We start from the raw sequence: 19,226 nt of genomic DNA on the forward strand, positions 1-19,226 counted from the left end.
ATCAAGTCCAACTCCTAAATTAATGGCCCACACCGTGACCATTACAGCTTATTAAAGGTATTACAAATGCTAGCTACTTGGCTGGAACCCATTGTTAATAATTTTTGCTAGACTTAAAACTAGTTTGTATCTTTGCTTAAGCAAATCAAACTCCTAAAAGTTTTTCCCACCTATTTCAGGTAAAAAGAGCTAATAAATAAGGAACTAGTTTCTCCAATTTGTCCAACAAGCAGACATTGTTGGACAAATTTAAGTGGGTTCACTCCTCTCTCTCTCTTCAGATACTAAATGTTATAAAAACACAATTAACAAGTCTTTCAGGAGCTTAGGAAAAGAAAATAAAACAGAACAAAACAACAACCAACAAAACCAATCCCCAAAAGCCCACCACCACACCCTCCTTCCTAATAAGCATTTCTATCTCTAAGGACACAAATGATAAACATGATTAAATTCAATAACAGTAGAGTCACAGCAAAAGTAACACTATTAATCTATACTGGTCAAGAAAAGAGGTATGAAATATTCATTACAATGCCTAATTTTGTATTTGTAATTTTTTTAGTGTTGCATCTTATGTTTCAAAAAAAAAAGTGTCATTTTAAATCCATGAAAGCTTTGTCAAAGTAGTTTCCAATAAACGTTCCTTAAACAAGCTCTGTAACTGAACTTGTTCCTTAAATGAGTTAAAACTGGATTGTTAATTACTGGATTTTTTTTCAGATTTCAAAGCATTTCAGAAATCTGCTTTATAGATAAAGCACCCTCACCCCATGGGTAGTTTTTAATTACAAACAGAAATACCAAAGCCATTATTTAAAAAGAACTAAGAAATATTCAGTTGATTGCTAGAATTTCCACATTATCATATCTGCCAGCTGCCATATAGGATCATATCTACATTTTCCACAATTCAGATTTTTTCTTTTTAAGTTGGTTATATCCTAAAGAATATAAAGTAGACAATTCAATATACACATTTACCTTAAACCCATAAAAAGTCTCAGATTGTTAAGACTGCTTTAAAAAACTTCAAGGCCAAAACAAAAGAAACATAAAAAACAGACTTAAAAGTTCTGTTAAATTAAATGCACAGCTAAAATCTTAATAGCAGTTATTCCACATAGTAGAATAGTAGAAAAAATTAAAGTTTACATATAAAGCATAATGAAAAATATTGTCAGATATTGTCAGAAGGGAATCAAGTCAGGCAGTCAGTGCCATTTAAGTAAAGGTGACTACACTGCTGCAGACCCAAACAGATATCACTGCTGCATTAAACACTGTTCCTAACTTGCCAATGAACAAGCTATAAACAACTGCAGTAGCAGGGCACTGAAGCTCTGCTTCCCTTTGTACTCAAGGATTGCTGGTATTTTTGCTTCTCTTGTCACTTCTTGTAAGATTTGATACATCCATCCAGGAGAATGGAAAATGACGGAATGCACATTTTATTAGAGTTGGAACATGGTGAGATTAGTGACCCTCATGTGGGACAAGGGATCCTCACATGACAGCACAGTACTACCCTAAGACACTTCCTGTCGTGGGTGACCAGCTGGATCAGAAGAATATGTACAGATTTTGTGCAGGTGTCTATAAAAAATGAAACCCATCCCCTTCTGTCACCAGAATTTATGCAATTTGAACAAAAAATCCAACCAAAAAACCCCCCCAAAAAACAAAAAGCAAACCCTTCCCCCCAAATGCTGGGATTTCTGAAGAAAAATCATAGTTAAAAGTAATTTCTCCAACCATCTCCAATTAAATTTCTCTAGCCATCACAGATATTCAAGTAGTTACCATAATAATTACAAAGCAAACTACATTCTTAGAAAAGAAACTAAAAACCAAAATCCACCTAACTGGCACAATCAAAATGCCATTTGGATACTTAATTCCCTTCCAAAGAAACATGATCTGGCTAAATGACATTCAAGCCATTTTTAGTGATGATACTTTCAACTGGGTTAGCAGGACAGATTACACTCTTCCAGGCTCCACTCAAATTCTTTGAAGATACATAATTGTTCAGCTCTACTTATCAGCTCAAATTCTTGATGGCATTTACAGTACATAAAGAATCCTGTTCATCATCTCTACTTATATCAAAACCTACTGTGATTTTTCTGAAATGAACAAGATTTTTAAGTGTTCTCATCTCACAGCAAGCAATAAATATTCATTCAACAATCTGTCAGATACCCAACTTCAAAAGATAACTTGCTTGGAGGCAAATACATGATAATTATGGCTTTTGAATTCCTCAGCAACTAAAGCTGCAGACCTATACTTCTAAATAGATTTTACTGATTTTCTTTTTCCATGTTCTTAAAGAGAAGAAATAGGGTGAAAAAAAGGCAGAACAGAAAGATCAAGAAGTGTAAGAGAATATTTTAGTAAATTGTGAATACAAAGCTACAATAAAATCTACCTTAAAAATTACCTTTTTTGAGCTGGCCTTGCAGTCCAGCAGGTCTGTATGACATTATTTAATGTATTCAAAAGTAGTCTGGCTAAGCTGGCAAGTATGATGTAAAAAAACCCAGCACCTTTCTTTTTTTCTTTGGGGGAAAAGTTCATTTAGTTGTCTACCATCTGAGTGTTTCTCATATATTCATTACAAACATATTTATCCTTTTTAAACCAGGATCAAAATTAGATTTTCACTAGTAATTAAAAGCTGTTCAAAACAGAGTGTTTACCTTATTCCACATCTAGGTAACAGAAAAGCAGGAAAAAAATATAGAATGATTGTTTTTACCTTTTCTAGTTTTTTGGCCTCAATATGTCGCAGCACCTGTTCCCTCCAGTCATGAGGGACTTTAGTTTTTCCTGCAGGGTCTAATAGGGAGTGCTCGGAGTTAACCCTTGGGTTTGATCTCTTGGAGGGGCTAGTCCGCGAGTAGTTGAAGTCACTGACTGACATAGTTCTTTCTGGGATCTCGCTGACCGAGGGCCGCGCGCTCTGTGGCCGGGCCACGCTGGGACCGTCGATGCTGTATGTCCGGGCAGAGAGAGGCCTCTGCTGTCCCGACATCACCGCTGCAGCTCTTCCCATCGAATGCAAATCTCTGTATGTTAAGTAGTCCCCTTCAGGAACCTGGGCTCGTCTTGAAGGTCCACTATCCCCAATATTTATGGAAGCTGTAGAAGATACGCTGCTCTGCCTCTGAAGCGTGTGCCTGGTTGCTCCTGGGAGCAATCTGTCACCTGGTGGAACAGCCCACAGATCTGCGTGTCTCCCAGCCATCCGCTGGTGAGTGTTGTACACAGCACTGGCCCGGACATTGTTATGATTGGAAAAATTCATGTTGCCGGAATGCTTTATGTAACTGGGAGTTTCTGTACTGTCAGACCTAAGCAGACGTGAAGGAGGTAAAGTGCCCTGTTCTACTTGGGTGTTTTGTTTCTGGGGCCATAAGGCATCTTTTGCTGCTGCACTGCTGCTGTACTGAATATTATATTGCGGAGCACAGAGCATCTGTGCACCGCCTGTCACTGATCCCCTCACTACATTAGCACCTTCAGGATTGTGATTTGAGTCAAACTTGAACACCGTTTTTGTAGAAGATACTAAATCAGATGATGATGATGACCCAGGAAAAACCTGTAAAGGCTGATCATAGAGAAGAGTAGCAGATTTACTTCGGACTATGTTTTTTCCATCTGCAGTATCTGATCCTGATTTTACCGCTGAGTTTGGTTGTTGAGATCCATTCTCATTTACAGTATCATAGATTTTCAGCCCACCACTGTCCATACTTGTGATGCTGTGAGATTTCATCACAGGACCGCTTCTCTGCGGGGACAAATCTTCAGTGCTTCTAGAAACAGATAGCTCAGCAGAATCCCCATCAACTGTAGTGCTTTTTGCTAGTTTTTCTTTACTAGGAGACTGTACGGTTTCCTCAGCAAGTCCGTTTACTTTATTTACACGGTATTTATTTCCATTTTCAAAGTGCCCACTTTCTTCTTTTGCGTTGTTATTCAAAAAGCCCATTACTGAAACCATTTTCTGTGTTTCTAACTTTTCTACAGGAACTGGCACTGCCTCTTCACTAACAAGTTTATTGATATTCATGTTTATTTGGTCTAATTTCTGAGATTCCTCCATAGGAGTACTTAGATCAACACCTTTTCCTATCAGGCCTAATCTTTCTTCAATGCTCAATTCATATTCAGACAAATTTGTAACCTTCTCTTGCACATTTAGTTTTTCTTCTACTGTAATACTCAATTCTCCTCCATTTTGCAAGAGATTATTCAAATTTTCATCTTCTCGCCTGGAAGAAAAAAAGATGGTTCTTAAAGAAATTCTCCTAAGAATGAATGTATTTGTCTAGGTATCATTTTAGAAAAAAATTACTATTAATATGTAACCATGCTGTGCAAACAAAACAGGACAAAGAAACAGATTTATGATTTGCTTTCTTATATTGAAGAAATGTGTTATATAAAGAGCTCATTTGGGCAATGTTTTTACGTCACGTGGTTTCAGAAGTTTGTTTAAACTCAACAATAATAATTAAAAACAGTTCAAAAGTGTCAAGAAGAACAAAGTGATAATAACTTACTTTTTTATTAATTTCTTTTAGTTTCCATTTTGGACAATGTTTCTGTTTGTATTAGCAGTTTTTATGAAAAATGGCACTTTTTAACTAAAACTTGTAGAAGAGTAACAGCCTGTAATTCCAATCTTTGTCAGCTTTTAAGAACCTTTAATGGTCATGTTAGCAATCAAATTGATTTTCAAAATTAAGCAAATAAAAACACAGAGCTTTTAAAATAGGATTCTGATATATTTTGTAGGAATAAAAACTTAAAAAGATAAAATTATTATACCCTATTATTAAGAGAAATGAGAACCCTGTATTATATACTAAAGCTAGTCTCTGAAAGTTTTTCTTTTTTTTAAGAACTTTATAAACCTTAAGAGAATATTATTAACCCTATTATAAAACACTGAAATTTTAAATATTTAATTAATTATAAATTAATGAATTAAAGGAAGGAACACCATATAAAATATTAAGTAACGTTTTTCTAATGTATTTTCTTATTGGTCTACAGTATCTTACAAACCTGATTTTGGATAGAACAGCAGCATGTGTTTCTTTGTCAGGAGAACAGAGAGAAATATCTTGGCTACTGTCAGTATTTAAGGAAACAGAATCTGACATTCGAGAAGGAGAGGAACAGTTGCTGTTATTCTGATTACTATTGTGGGTAGCTTCATCTGATAAGGAATCAGTATCTTTTGATTCATCTGAAATAAAAATTTGCCAATTTAATTAGACACACAGATCTTATTAATAGCCATTTCATATGTGTATGTATAGTATTTAGAAACTGTCTCTTGTTCTTCAGTAATTCTTACTACCAGAAACTAAAATGTAAGCTAACACCCTTGCAAAATTCATTTAAACTTACAAGATACTGTTGGAAATAGTTCCTATATTTTAAAATATTTGGCCAAATGTAAACAGCCCTTATCTGCTAATTAAAACTAAATTTTTTGCTTTATTCCCATTTCCCTTGTCATACACAAGTGCTATATTACTGAATACTTCCTTAAAATATCTATCAAATCATACTTCTGTTACTATAAGGTTTTCAGAATTGCCTATTAGATGAGTCTATTGGCTTCTAAGAAAACAAAGCACACTGCTTCACATGCAGTATTTTGAAAGGGTATGCTGTTCATGGTTTTGAATATTCTATCATTATCAAAGCTATTAACTAAACCAAGTACTCTGGAACTATCTAGATCACTGGATAAGCTCTGTATAGCATTCTGGTAAAGTAAAAAATCAGCAATGAAAAATGCTCTCCTGCAGATTTTGAATTCAATGCATTCCCATGCTTTGCATATCCCTTAGGACAACATTTTCAGAGTAATTTACCCATGTGCACATTGATTCTTGCATAGTGTATGCATACTTACATACTATATCCGTATAAAAATAATTTCTCTGGGGGAATTCAAGGCAGCCGTGATTCTGACATAAGTGTAGAAACAAATACATTTAAATTTTTGCTTCAAGCCAGTTACAGATGCCAAACGCATACATTTGTGGAACTAATGTCTGTCTTCAGAGACAAGAAAGAAGTTTTGACCTGGTACTTTAGTCAGACAAAAAAATCCAAGGACAGCATTGGTAAACATCCACCTTTTCATCTGTATGTGATCCTCAGCAGACTTCCTGCTTCCACCATGGGGTTCTCCTCACCCAATCTCACCTTTTTACATCTAATGTCCAGAAAAGCTTTTTGTCCTGGAAGTACTGTACTTGGATATCATATGAAGCAAAATATTATTCACTATCCTCTTTCTATATCATATGTTCCCTGAATCCTAGGCTGTTTCTTAGTCTTAAGGAAATGATTACCCAGAAGAAATTTGTATTTCAGAGAATATAAAATTTAGTTAGTAAAAAAAAAAGATACAAAATTTTAATGCTAGAGGAGCAAAGAAAAATAAAAGAGTAAAATAACTCTGGAGAAAGATTTTTACAAGGAAGGATTATTCTTAAACCTTAGGAAGAGAGCACAGCTTCTGTAGAGGAATTTTTAAAAGTGATACTGCTGCTATATAGCAGCTGCCTATCGCAGCAAGAATTCAGAAAATCTGGGTGAAGGGGGAGTTACAGGCTATTTCTAAAATAAATACCACTTTCTGCAATCCTTTTCTTAAGCACATCAAGAGTGTGTTCAAGCTCCAAATGCCCCAAAACATATACCCCTTCTCTTCCTGTCTGATTTAAACTGAGAAAAATCAAGAAAATTAAGATATTAACACACATTTCTCTAGCATGGACTCCAGATTATGCAGTTTTTTTCCCCGCTTTCATTGCTTAACTAGGAAAAATCTTCCTTTTAAAACATACAAAACATACTTTTACTTAATTTAATTTGAAAAACTAGCCACTTTGAGTCAAGAAATTATTGAAATCACAAAACACTTCCAATGCTTTTTATGGTATCTTACCTTTTTTGCTGTTGCTTAGGGCTACCACTTTTGGTTGGTTTATGGAGGTTTCTATCAGCGGTGGTCTCATTTCTGCCATTTTCATCTCTTCATCAGAGGAGAGTTCTTCTGACTCCTGCTAAAGGGAAAACAGCTTTATCCTGTCCATTTTGAAGAGGAGTTCAAATGTAAGTAAATGCTGTCTAAACTATCACCCACTAAACAATAACAGGGTAAAAAGATAAATGAGCCACATAATATAGGCAAAGCAAAACAACCTTGTAGTGCATCTGTAGTGCAAGTCAACTGAATTATGTTTAAGAAGCATCACTTGCAGACTTGCATTGTCACTGCTGAACTCTGTGGGATGACATTCAGACAGGTAACTTTAACTGCAAAAAACTTATTGGAGCAAGCAGATGAAGCCTTCATTCTTCCACTGGAGAGAGCATCCAGTAGAGTCCAAGTCACAAAGTGATCACTGAAGCAGCAAGCACCGCAGACTGACCAGCTGGGTATTGGTTTTGAAGAAAACAGCTCAAACTGAAACAGCTATAAAGTAGCCATGACCAAGACAATCATAGGAATGGAGAGGTAAGCTGTAAGCAAAAACTGAAGGAGCTTGGCCTGCCTAGTCTAACAGAAAGGTGGCTTGCTAGGGATAAATTCCAAAAGGAAAAGAAGTCATTTAACTTCAAGAGCAATGGCAGAGAAAAAGCAATACTGAATACATTTAAGCTAGTAATCACTAGTTCTGAACCAAAAGATGGAACTCAGTGCACTTATGACAGGGATTAACAGACAAAGCTGCTGCAAGAGCAGCCATGCAACTGATTCTGTTCCTACTGCAGTCCTCTTTCTGAAGATAAATATTCATTTATCTTCAAAACTCAATTGTTTTCAGTAATAAAAAGAAGAAATAAATCCCCAGCAAACCTTTCCTCAAAGCAGAAATTTCTTTCTAGTAAACATATTCCTGCGACAAAATCCATGTTGCAAATTGCAAACAAAGCCTGCCAATATTCACTTTTTCTTATTGTTTTGGAACATTTAATGCATGGAACCTATTGGAGCACCACCTTCCCATGATACCAATTACCTGGCCAGTTCTTAGGTCTGCAGGAAGGACGTCCTTGACTGAGATGTAACAAACAAGCTATGACAGTCCTAATTAACAATAAAAAGTAAAAATCCATCGGCTTTTCTCTACAATCCAAACAACCAACCTGTTCACTGCATCTACCACATGCCCTTCCTCTTGGATGTGACATACAAGTGTAATCAATGCTGAAATGAAAAGCTTCCACACAGGTAAAGTTTAGCTCTCTGGATTCTGCAACACCGTTACCAGCAGGAAATAAGGAAATACAATGAAACAAGGATGTCACTGTACCTGACTTGTGTACTTACTACAGCTACTGTCATTATCAAAGACAGTAAGAAAGAATTACTGTTATTATCACTAGACAACTATCATGATCTTCCAAAATCACATTTTAAAATTTTAAAAAAAGTCAATACCAGTATTTTCAAAAAGAATTTAGAAGCAGGAACATACTAGTGGGGAAGTAGCCAGTGACAGCCAAAACTGCCTGTCACTCAAGTCTTTTCACTGTATGATATAGGCACATTCCACAGCTTACACAATACAGGCAAAAAAAAATGCACTACTGAAATTATGAAAAAAGTATTTTACAGGTTGTAACTGGGAAGTGATTGAATGACAGCTTCCAAAATTTGTCATAAATCTCAAGCTTTCTAAATAAATAAATACATGGTGTTTGGCAGAGAGATGTACAGTTTAGAAGTTTAAAATCCTTCACTGGAAGAGGTCAGTATATTTCAAGTAATATTCCTGACAGCTTACTAGTAAATACAGAGGAATAAATATTTTTTAAATCACTTTCCACTTTTCATTTGAAATATATGTGTATAATCACTTGGATACAGAAACATTTTATTGCTACTACTGATCTGACATTTTGTCATTTCAGCAACAATTAAAAGTGATTATTTAATGAAGTACTGACAGTCAAACACCTGGAGAATTCCACAAAAGTATGGGTCTTTTCACAGTGTATATCAATCTTTAACTGAGTTCACATTATTTTTCTTTAAATGCATGCATCTTTTATTATGAACTTTATTATCTGTTTCAACTTTTACTTAACAAAATCTGAAGCGAAAAATGCACTGTATTGAAAACCATCTGAATTTACAACAGTTATGGAGGGCAATTTTCTTCTATTGTCAACAGAAATGTTCATCTCCTAGAAGAACAAATTTAACACAACACCAGCACAATTTCTGACTGCTATAATGCTCATTGCAATGCCATACCTCAAGCATGTCCTCATGGTTGACAGTTGTTTTCGTGTTCTGCAAGGTTTTAACAAGTGCAGTCATCTGTGAATTTGCAGTGCTGTGCTCAGCTTCTGGTTCACTAGGCTTCTGCACAGAGCTTCCTGCTGAATATTGTTTTCTCTCATCGGCTTTGTTCTTTATTGAATCAGTTTCTGAGGTCTACAAAATTAAGAGTATTAGCAGAGAAAGCATCCTGAAACGTTTTTAACGACATATAGATCCAGCATTATATATTCTGGGACAACATGGAATGGAAAAATCTGAGCTCTGAAATTATAAAGAACAGAATGCACCATGTATGAAGAAAACACAATAGATAACTAAGCTACAGTCCCTACCCTATGTCAATCAGTATGACTTTCATCCTTACTGGTGTCAATATGTACCATTATATTTCCAGTCATATGAAAAAAAATCAAACAGGCCAATACCTGCAATGATTCTATGTGAGCACCAAAAAGTAGTCCTATCTTCTATCACACTGCATCAAGCTCTTAGAGACTTGGGACACTTTTGCCAGTCTGCTATTACTGCTTGTTACCACACAAAGCTTTCAGTCAAGAGCAGTAAAAACCTTTGATATGATCCAAATTTCATTGTGAAGTCTGGCAGATAAAACAGGATCAGAGGATGACAAAGATGCCATCCTCCAGGAACCAAAGAAGGCAGCTCCTTAACACATCCACAGTTTGTATGTGCCTGAGAATTGGGTCACTTGTTCTTAGTGCAGGAGGAAGACTGCTACTGCAAACCAGACATTTGTTACAGACTTCCTTAGGTGGGAAGAGGTAAATTGGTTCTATAATCTAACAATTTTTCTTGCTAGAGTCAGAGGGGAGGGAAAAGAGAATTAAAAGGAATCAATGACAATTTGGTCTTTGGAATTTCTTGCAAACCCAGAAGATAATGTTATCTCTAACCTTTACCCCCACATCTTTTACAGAAACTGTCTGGACTTCTCGTTTTGACTCCTTGGCATTATCTTCAGTTGATTCTTCATCCTTTAGTCTATGTACAATTGTCTGGACTGTTTTGACCATATTCTTCAGTTCATCAGGATATGGAGTTGGGTATCTCTTCAGATTGCCCTCCTGTGTAACAAAAGGCAGTAAGGTTCTACACTTATTTAAATGTCAGAACTAAAACATAAGCTTTAAAACAAACAATTAATTAGGCCACACCACTGAATATTCTAGAATCTCCACCTTGATACTCAAGTCTGCTGGCAGTGAGGCAGACATAAGCTTATACAACCAGGCAAGATTACAAATCACTTTCACTCCTTTTCCCCCAACATGTCCCATGATTCCAAGCAAGGATTAAGCCAACTGTAATTCACTCAAAATAAAATCAGGATTTATCATACTTTCCCCACTTGTTCTCCACAGCACCATTAGTCAGGTAGCATCCTAGGTAGGCCCTACACTGCCAAGTATAAGCTTGAGCTCTTCCCTTGTGCCCTACTGAAAATGACTTGGCCAAATAACACCCAAACTAAAAGGAAACACAACAAAAAAATCCAAACCATAGTGTTTCATCCTGCTAGATACTCTAAACTGATGCCTTGATTTATTCAGCAGAGTGAAACCCATTACCAAAGTATGGAAAAGGCTGAGATTAAGGGTGGAAGTAAGAGGGAGGGAAGCACCATGTACGCAAAAATAAATTCAATACTAACCCGAGGTGGTGCCTCTCTCTCATCTTTGTCTTCATCACATTCAAATGCCACCTGAGCACGCTGTTTCCTCTGTTCCTCCCACAGAGATGGATTGAAACTTTCATTATCAGATATGAACATAACTGGAAAAAAAACCCGAAGAACCTTGTGTAAGAATGGGCTATACTATGTAAAACAAAATATACACTTTTTCTTTCTCTTGAGTGGGATTGATGTGCTTTTGTATTTGTTCTTTTTAAAAGATGAAAGACTAACAGCATCATTAATTAAGATTAGATGCAATGCCACTGCTTTATGAATTTGGCTGTACTTTTATATTCGAAGAATCCCTATCTTTAAAAAGAAAATCATATGCTCAGTTGTACACTAGTCTTGACATTCACATTCGAAAATTTTCAGCAGAACTCTGCTGAGTGGTTTTATTCTATACGTAAATATGAAATAATGTATTTGTGTGTGTATATATATATATAAATAAAGATGAATTATACTTGTAGATTTATAGATTTAGATTTATAGATTTAGCCTATTATCAGTGCTTAACATCATTAAGCACAGGTAAGAACATTAATAAATCATTAAAAATGAAAACTACGAATGACTTAGTGAGAAAAACCTGCATTCTTACTAATCCTAAAGCAATGTAAGCATCTAAAACTGGAGGTTAAGTTAATCTGCATGACTTTGCAGCACTTATGCAGTTGACAGGGGCTTTAGATACAAGTCTTTCTTGCTTAATTTTACAAGAGATTAAAAAAGTCTTGCAGGTACCTGATGTCTCTTATTTTAGCATGTCTTGGTGTTATGTCAGCCAGGTGCTACTTTTAGCTTGACAAATAGTCTAATAAATTTGCTACTACCACCCAGAAAGTGTATATCCTTCACTAGCAATACGAAGACTGTTCATATTAACCACTTCTATACCTGACATAGAAAAATACTTTATTTTAGGGCTTAGTAAGTGCAATGGAATATTTGTTACTCTGCATTTAACGGGTGAACTTAGAATTTTAACACATCTGAAGATATTATAATAAACTTCACTATCATTATGAGTTCCTGACCAAATGCCAGGAACCTAACCATTTATAAAACCAGTTCAAACTACATGTGAACAATATGCTTTTTGTGGACTGATTTTTTTTAATTTCAAAATATACCAGAGAATACTATGTACTTCTCAAAAAATACATACTTGGTAACGAAGGAAACATTTTGCTAAAATGGTCAGTTTGAAGCTAACGCTTGCTTAAGAGAATTTCACCCCAAACCATTAGGCTCTTTTGGAAGGAATGAGGGTGTCATGCTGGGAGTGGCTACCACCACAGAACATGGTCCTGTCAGTCCATTTCTCACCTTACTCACTGAAATAGTTTCATCTAAAATTTACCAATATCTAAATCTCATTAAGTCAGTGTTCTCATTCATCAGACACAACTCATCATCTCCTGCAAGTATACTCCAAACTTTAAGCATTTAGATATTTAAGCATTATTTAGTGAAAATCATATTAGCGGGAAGCCTTCCCATTATTATTTTCAACAGTGACCACTGTGACAGGTAATTTCAGAAATTCCTTACCCTCCTCAGTCCTTGGTTGCTGAGGGAACATGTAATTAGTAAGTACTGTTTTCTGTGTGTCAGGGTCAGCTTCTTTTTGAAGAGGGATAAGTGGTTTAGACTAGAAAGTAAATGAAAGAAGGCTATGTTATGAGAATATATATATATAAAAAAGTAAATATGACCAACATATCACAGAGCATGCCTGTCCCATGACTTTGGAGACTACTTTCCCTTGAATTAAACCATCTCTCCTCTGAATAATTTTCACAAAATGACGGAATTAATATATCTGTATTTGATTGATGACAGGCTTTTTGACTGAGGACAAACTCAGCAACAGCTTTTGTGAAATCACTAGATAGTAAAAAAGTAACGCAGTTTCTTTTTGTTACTTACTACTATCCCAAAGCACACTGATCAGAAATGCATAGATATATTTAGCTATTTAAAACTGCAGACAATCATATAAAGAGAAAAATTCAGCATCCTTGTTTTTTCATTTTGAGACCAGATGGAACATCCTCCACCCCTTACAGGGAAAGGCAGAAGATTCTTGAAATTACTGTTTTACTAAAAGTGTACATCTGAGGCTACTGGATTTCTGACAGCCCTGTACACTTTAATGCCCTTCAGAAAATCAGGATAATGTCAAGGACTTTAATAAAAAGGAAAAATACAAGCACAGGAGTTATTGCTTAACAGCTTCAAAGCTGAACAGTCACACAGTTCAAAGGTGTGGCAAAAAACGTAACTGAAAACCAGGCATGCTGAGTTTCCCTGCTAGTATAGCTGTGAAAGCAACAGCGGGCTACATGTTCAAGTTCAAACTTATCAAGCACTAAACTCACCTAAGTAAAATAGCCTGAACAAACAAAACCAGCAACAAAAACCCAAAAAACCACAAAAACCACCAAAAACAAAAGAAAAAAACCCCCCTCAAAAAACCAACCAAAAGCAAAAAAAAAGAAAAAACAAAACAGAAAAACAAACAAACAAACAAACAAAACCCAAAAAAACCCCAACCAAACCCAGAGAAAACACAACAAAACCAAAAAACGTCCCAATATCTGTTAAACTGCATTTCCTCAGAGCAGCACAGAATTTCTCCAGGATTATGAGCCTCCAGAGACAGGTAAGTTCAGTACTGGTTACTTAAGGAGAACTGACATAGTAACGTCCAGAAAGTATTGATTTACACAGTACTAGGTCTCTTTATTTAACAGATGGCTCTGTTCTTGTCAACCCCATTAGGAATGAAGTCCACAATCATTTATTTTCAATATTAAAAAATCTCACCTGATTGTCTGATAGCCACATAGCAGTGAGTTGTTGCAGTTTTGTAAAAGTAAATGGTAAATTCTTCAGTCTGTAAATTACAAGGATTTATATAAGTACATTTAGCCATACTGTTAAGACTTTAAACAATCCTGCATCTCTAAAATATTTTAAAAGGACATTTTCATATGAAGTTCACTTAATAAATAGTGAGGGCTGAAAGGCTACAACATGTAATTTAAATACAATTTTAAAAAAACCAACCAAATAAGAAAAACTTGTCTGCCCAGTATAGCAAGTAGCTTAAAATAAAGTAGTGACATTGTGACCTGAATTTAACTCAACTGGGAAGTGGGTGACTTGAATACAAAGACAATTAAGGTTAATTAATAAATCTGAATCCTCACCATTTTATCTGTCAATATACATGCCAATTAAGGGAAAATGTACTACACCTGAAAATCTTTTTTTTTCCAAAAGATACATGTATGGGGAATACATTGTCATGGATAATGGGTGCTCTGGCATTAAGGGATAAATCAAGCTACAGACAGAGTACAGAGAAGCTGGATTGACAGAATAGGAGGGAGAGCTCTGCTAGTTCTCTCTCCCAGTACTTCAATTCTATAAACTAGTAATTCCACAAAGATAAACATTTTGTCTATTTTTAATGACCATCTCTAATAAAAGGCAACTTTTTCCCCCTTGCGCAGAACACCAAGGTCTTTTACACTATCCTATGATACTGTTGGGTGCTCCATATGCAATTCAAGAAGCTGTTAATTTTAAGTAAGAATCAAAAAGTTTTATGAAAATAACCAAAATAATTCCCTAGAAAAACAGATGCTAACAATCACAAATGTAGTGAAGCTGCACTTCAATGCACCTGCCAGGTCATTAAAAAAAAGATAGCTTAATATAATGAAGCTGCAATATCCAGAATATGACAATAATACATTAAATACCTCTCAGTCACCTTCTGAGCTATGTGTGAGATAAAGAAAGATAGCCATAATGTATTTATAACAATCCCTCTACATTATTGTTGCATTTTATACAACTTCTACTTGATTAAAAGAATTCACAAACCTATTGTCACTCAGATTGATGACTTTTAATTTCTGCATATCACCCATTTCTTCAGGGAGAAATTCAAGCTTATTAGAATGCAGAAACAACACTGTTACATGCTTCCAGTTTCCAATCTAAAAAAAAAACCACACAAAGAATTAATTCATCTTCACAACATAAATATGAAGGTTTTAAAAACAATTAGTGTTGAGGCTATTTTGCCTTGAAAGTTTATTCTTACATATTAAACTTTTTAGTTGCAATTCACATCAACGAATTCCTAATCGTTGCTTAAAAAAAAATCAAATTTCATTATTTATCAACTTGTATATTTGTATACATCCTCCTTTAAAAGCATACACAAAGAAAATCCTCTCAAAAAATAGTAACTTGTTATTCACAAGTTGTATAGACTATATAACACATTAAAATACTCATTTTACAGACCTGGAATTAAATACATACCTCTGATGGCAGCTGAGTTAAAAAGTTATGATCTGCAGCAAATGTTCTTATATTTGAGAGCTGCCCAACAGATGAAGGCAATGTTTCAATTTCATTGAAACTACAGTCCAGTTCTTCCACTGATATTAACCTGCAAAAAAAATTATTTCCTCCATACAGATTAATTAATCCAACAATAATCAAATACTTGCAGTTTTCATGAAGTTAATATCACTATTAATTATTGATCACAAATGTAGTTCAAAATAAACCCTAAGGAATTAAAATCCAAGAAGAATCCTTTACTGATGGCCTAAAATGTGTCTTAGGGTGGGTGTTTTTTCCTCTTACTTGATTGCAGGTTTTTTGGTTCTGTTTCGAGCTTGCTTAATTTTTTTAAATCTCCTTTACACTGTCTTCACAACAAAATCTGTGAGGCCAGCAACATCAAATGCTTGTGTACTACATGACAACATGCCAGTGTAAGGCATTAAAAACATTCAGAATGAGATAGATCACAGACAAATTAGAGCTGAATGCACCTTCTAAACAAGCAAAGAATTTCAAGAGTTACAGACTGTGAACCTTAGAATCTGGCAGTGAAGAAGTACTTTGTAAACTCTGACAACAAAAGATAAGCTATATTAATTAAAATACATGAAAAAAAAATTGGAAGGCATTGTACAATTGTACAGTGCGTAACTGTGAGCCAATTATTTTTGCTATTATTTGCATGTTTTAAATTAAATTGCTGAACACCAAAATATATATTAAAAAACCTTGCTGATGGACAGCTGAAAGTTCTCCATATAGATATAAAAAAGATAAATACATGTTCACATTTACTTTTTACAAAATTTTTGAGATTAGGCAATCATTTGCAATATCTACCACAGCCATGTTACTGCCAAAAAAATACAGTTTTAGAAAGCTAACTGACTCTTTAAGTATCTTGTTTTCTGTCACACTCAATTTTTGTTTTATAGATTGGTGGCTGCATTAAATGAGGAACATATGTCCTTTGGTATTAAGTAATAGGAACCTACATGCTGCAAAGCAGAACTAAGATGAAAACTCTTGCTTTAAATTGTATTAGGGCATTAAGATGTAGAAGAAATTAAATCAAGTAGTTATAAAAAAACTCAGAGAGGAGCCATTGTTACAGAAGAGTGTTCAGAAAGGAAATTCAACTTCTTATTTTGGTGAAATACCTACCCTCCTATGGAGTCTGGCAAATAAATTAACTGGTTTTCATCAATTTTAAGTGTTGTCACCTTTTTCAGAGAACCTATAACAATAGGAACAAGTAAATCAAAATGGACATTTGAGTTAATTAAGCTGAGTTTTAACTTTAAATTAAGAGGGGAAATAACCCAACATTATGGGCCAGCCACCACATCTTCTCTATTCCCTAGTGTGCCTATAGTGCTGTATTACTAAGGAAACAAGGAGATGAGCTTACAGAACTTGTTTGCCAGTTTACAATGTAAACTGTGAGTAGGGGCAGGGAGAAAAAGAAATTTTTTTTTTTTCTGATAGAGACAGCAGTTTTTCATACATTTACAAACTACTGTATAAAGTAAAAGTGCTCCAAACCAATTTTAAGTTATTATTCAGCTATGCATTACAGCTTTATCAAGAACTGGCACTTCTACTCAATTGAAACAGATCTAGAATGTCATTTTTGTACTTTCAAGTTCTCTGTGTCTGAACTACAGGCTTCTAACAACATAAATTAACTTAAAATACAAACCAATAGACTCTGGCAGTTGCTGAAGTGAATTACTGGATAACAGTAGGTCTTGCAGGCTTTCACAACCTGAAATACCCTCTTCGACTACTTCAATGTTGTTTTTAGAAACATCCAAGTAAGTCAGTTGTTTCAAAGTGCCTATGAACTAAAAGCAAGAGAAAATAATGCATTCTAGAAAAGTGCAAGTTCAAAACCAAAAATCCAGCAGATATGACCTCTCAAGTGTAATGCCAGAGGAAAAGACTTAGAGTACTGAAATAAAATTTTATGCAAAATATACAAACTTTCAAATGAAGTATTTTGTGCAGATAAGGAAAGCTGATATTTTTACACACAGAGACACCCCACAGCAGCTCTGCATGTCCCTAAAGTCAGTCTTCTGCACATTCAGTGGTTTGATTAGTTACCATGAATCAAGTAATTGCAGCTCTAGAATAGACTTCAGAAAGAGACACATAATGTGAGGACATCATTATGCTCCAGTAGAATTTTAATGCTGATTTTTGCCTTTTGTATAAAACTGCATCCTCAAAAACAACAATGAATCCCTAATTGTACTAAACTGAAAGAAACAAGCCAAAATATAAGCTTGCATTACCATTCCACATGAACCAAGGATAAGCCTGAAAATTCATGCACATTACTCTACTGAAATCTTTACTCTCAGAAATACAGTTTTATTTTACTGCAAAACACTGTTCAACTCGTATTTTACAATCCAAACACTCAACTGTCTAATAGTTAGCTGATGGAAAAACAGTAGAAAAGACTACTGATCAGGCAGGAAGGCCACTTTTCACATGACTCCTAGTGATTTTAAGGTTGAAAGCAAGCCAGATGCTTCCCAAATTTCAAATACTCATCTGTTAGTTTGCTAAAACTTAAGCACAGACTCTCAAGTACTGTAATAATAGGTGAGCCTGGACCACATGCAATGAAAGATGTCAGGAACCCATACAAAGTAAATAGACTGTTTTCTCAGGAACTGTCTATGCTCCTTGTTTAAACAGCACTGGAATTGGCATTTCTCTTTTACAACTGTGACCAGTAAAAAGCCACACAACATACTTATTCTATATATTCCTGCTTGCTATCTAAGATAGAATAATCCCTTTTTGGAAGGGTTATTCAAACCTAAATTTGATTAAAGACTTTTACTCATTTTCCTGAATTGCAACATAATTTTTAGATGAGAAATATATAACTTTCAATGAAAAAAAAAACCACCAAAAAGCTGTGAGCGCAACTCTCATGATCAGTGATAATTTCTAAGTGGGCTAGTTAAGCACTCATGTGCCATTTATCCTTTTGGCTTTAAGTAACATTAAAATTACAACTTCAACGTACATGATCACTGACAAAGCAAGTGCCTGTGTAATTTAAAATATTGTATGTTTATTACAGCAAAAGAACTTACCCCAGGAATAAGTGTTAGTCTATTACCATCCATCCAAAATTCCTTTAATCCACTCAGTTGTTCAAGTACTTCAGGCTGTAATGGGAAGCCATTTAAAAAAAACCTTATGAAACATCCCCAGTGAATGGCAAAACCAACTCCAGTGATTTGTCTATTGCAACTTTAGTAATATGTTACTGTAGCTGTTATACCCTGTTATATTAGCTGTTATATTTCACTGGGTCATCACAGAAAACTCAGATAACTCACTTTTGAAATGAAAATATATAACTAGATATATAAGGACTTTGAAGAACTTGACCACAGCACTAAATAATTTTTAGAGAAAGGCCTTCTGTTGGTTTGGTGTCTTTTACAGAAAGTATTCTTTTTCAACAAGCACACACTCTAAGTACATGTTACATGTACAGTTTTGATGGAGGACATCTAAAAACCTTTAAATTTCATCAACTCAGAGGACCTGTTTTTCAAAAACCCCAGTGATTTTTTTGTTTGGGGGAAAATCAAAACAAACTTCATTTTTTCTATCAACAAAGGGTGCATCTCCATGATACAAGCTAACCACTCCATCCATAAAATGAAGTGCAGGATTATGTTTCCAATATAACTTATTGTAAAAAGTGTCTTGTTTATCAGGGAAAGACCTCTTCTTCATAAACATTCATGTCGCATATGCTTTCCCTATTTAAAC

General features: G+C 35.0%; 1 protein-coding gene across 13 annotated transcripts in view; it reads right to left on the bottom strand.

Moving 5' to 3' along the window:
* ERBIN (erbb2 interacting protein) overlaps nucleotides 1-19,226 on the bottom strand; it is a 120,711-nt gene that overhangs the window by 14,975 nt on the left and 86,510 nt on the right. For 9 of the 13 annotated variants that reach the window (XM_054652872.2, XM_077171291.1, XM_077171292.1 and 6 more), the window contains 13 exons: nucleotides 18,536-18,610; nucleotides 17,119-17,263; nucleotides 16,581-16,653; nucleotides 15,387-15,516; nucleotides 14,940-15,055; nucleotides 13,872-13,941; nucleotides 12,594-12,693; nucleotides 11,013-11,134; nucleotides 10,255-10,425; nucleotides 9,311-9,493; nucleotides 6,992-7,109; nucleotides 5,086-5,269; nucleotides 2,765-4,286 (listed from right to left, as the gene is read on the bottom strand). In XM_054652872.2, coding sequence (XP_054508847.2) covers nucleotides 2,765-4,286; nucleotides 5,086-5,269; nucleotides 6,992-7,109; nucleotides 9,311-9,493; nucleotides 10,255-10,425; nucleotides 11,013-11,134; nucleotides 12,594-12,693; nucleotides 13,872-13,941; nucleotides 14,940-15,055; nucleotides 15,387-15,516; nucleotides 16,581-16,653; nucleotides 17,119-17,263; nucleotides 18,536-18,610 — 3,009 coding nt within the window. Of the gene's footprint in view, nucleotides 1-2,764; nucleotides 4,287-5,085; nucleotides 7,110-9,310; nucleotides 9,494-10,254; nucleotides 10,426-11,012; nucleotides 11,135-12,593; nucleotides 12,694-13,871; nucleotides 13,942-14,939; nucleotides 15,056-15,386; nucleotides 15,517-16,580; nucleotides 16,654-17,118; nucleotides 17,264-18,535; nucleotides 18,611-19,226 lie in introns of those variants that run through there. The other 4 variants (XM_077171299.1, XM_077171295.1, XM_077171288.1 and 1 more) reach the window with 2 other exon arrangements.

The sequence above is a fragment of the Agelaius phoeniceus genome, chromosome Z (genome assembly GCF_051311805.1).
Source record: "Agelaius phoeniceus isolate bAgePho1 chromosome Z, bAgePho1.hap1, whole genome shotgun sequence".
NCBI classification, from domain to species: Eukaryota; Metazoa; Chordata; class Aves; order Passeriformes; family Icteridae; genus Agelaius; species Agelaius phoeniceus.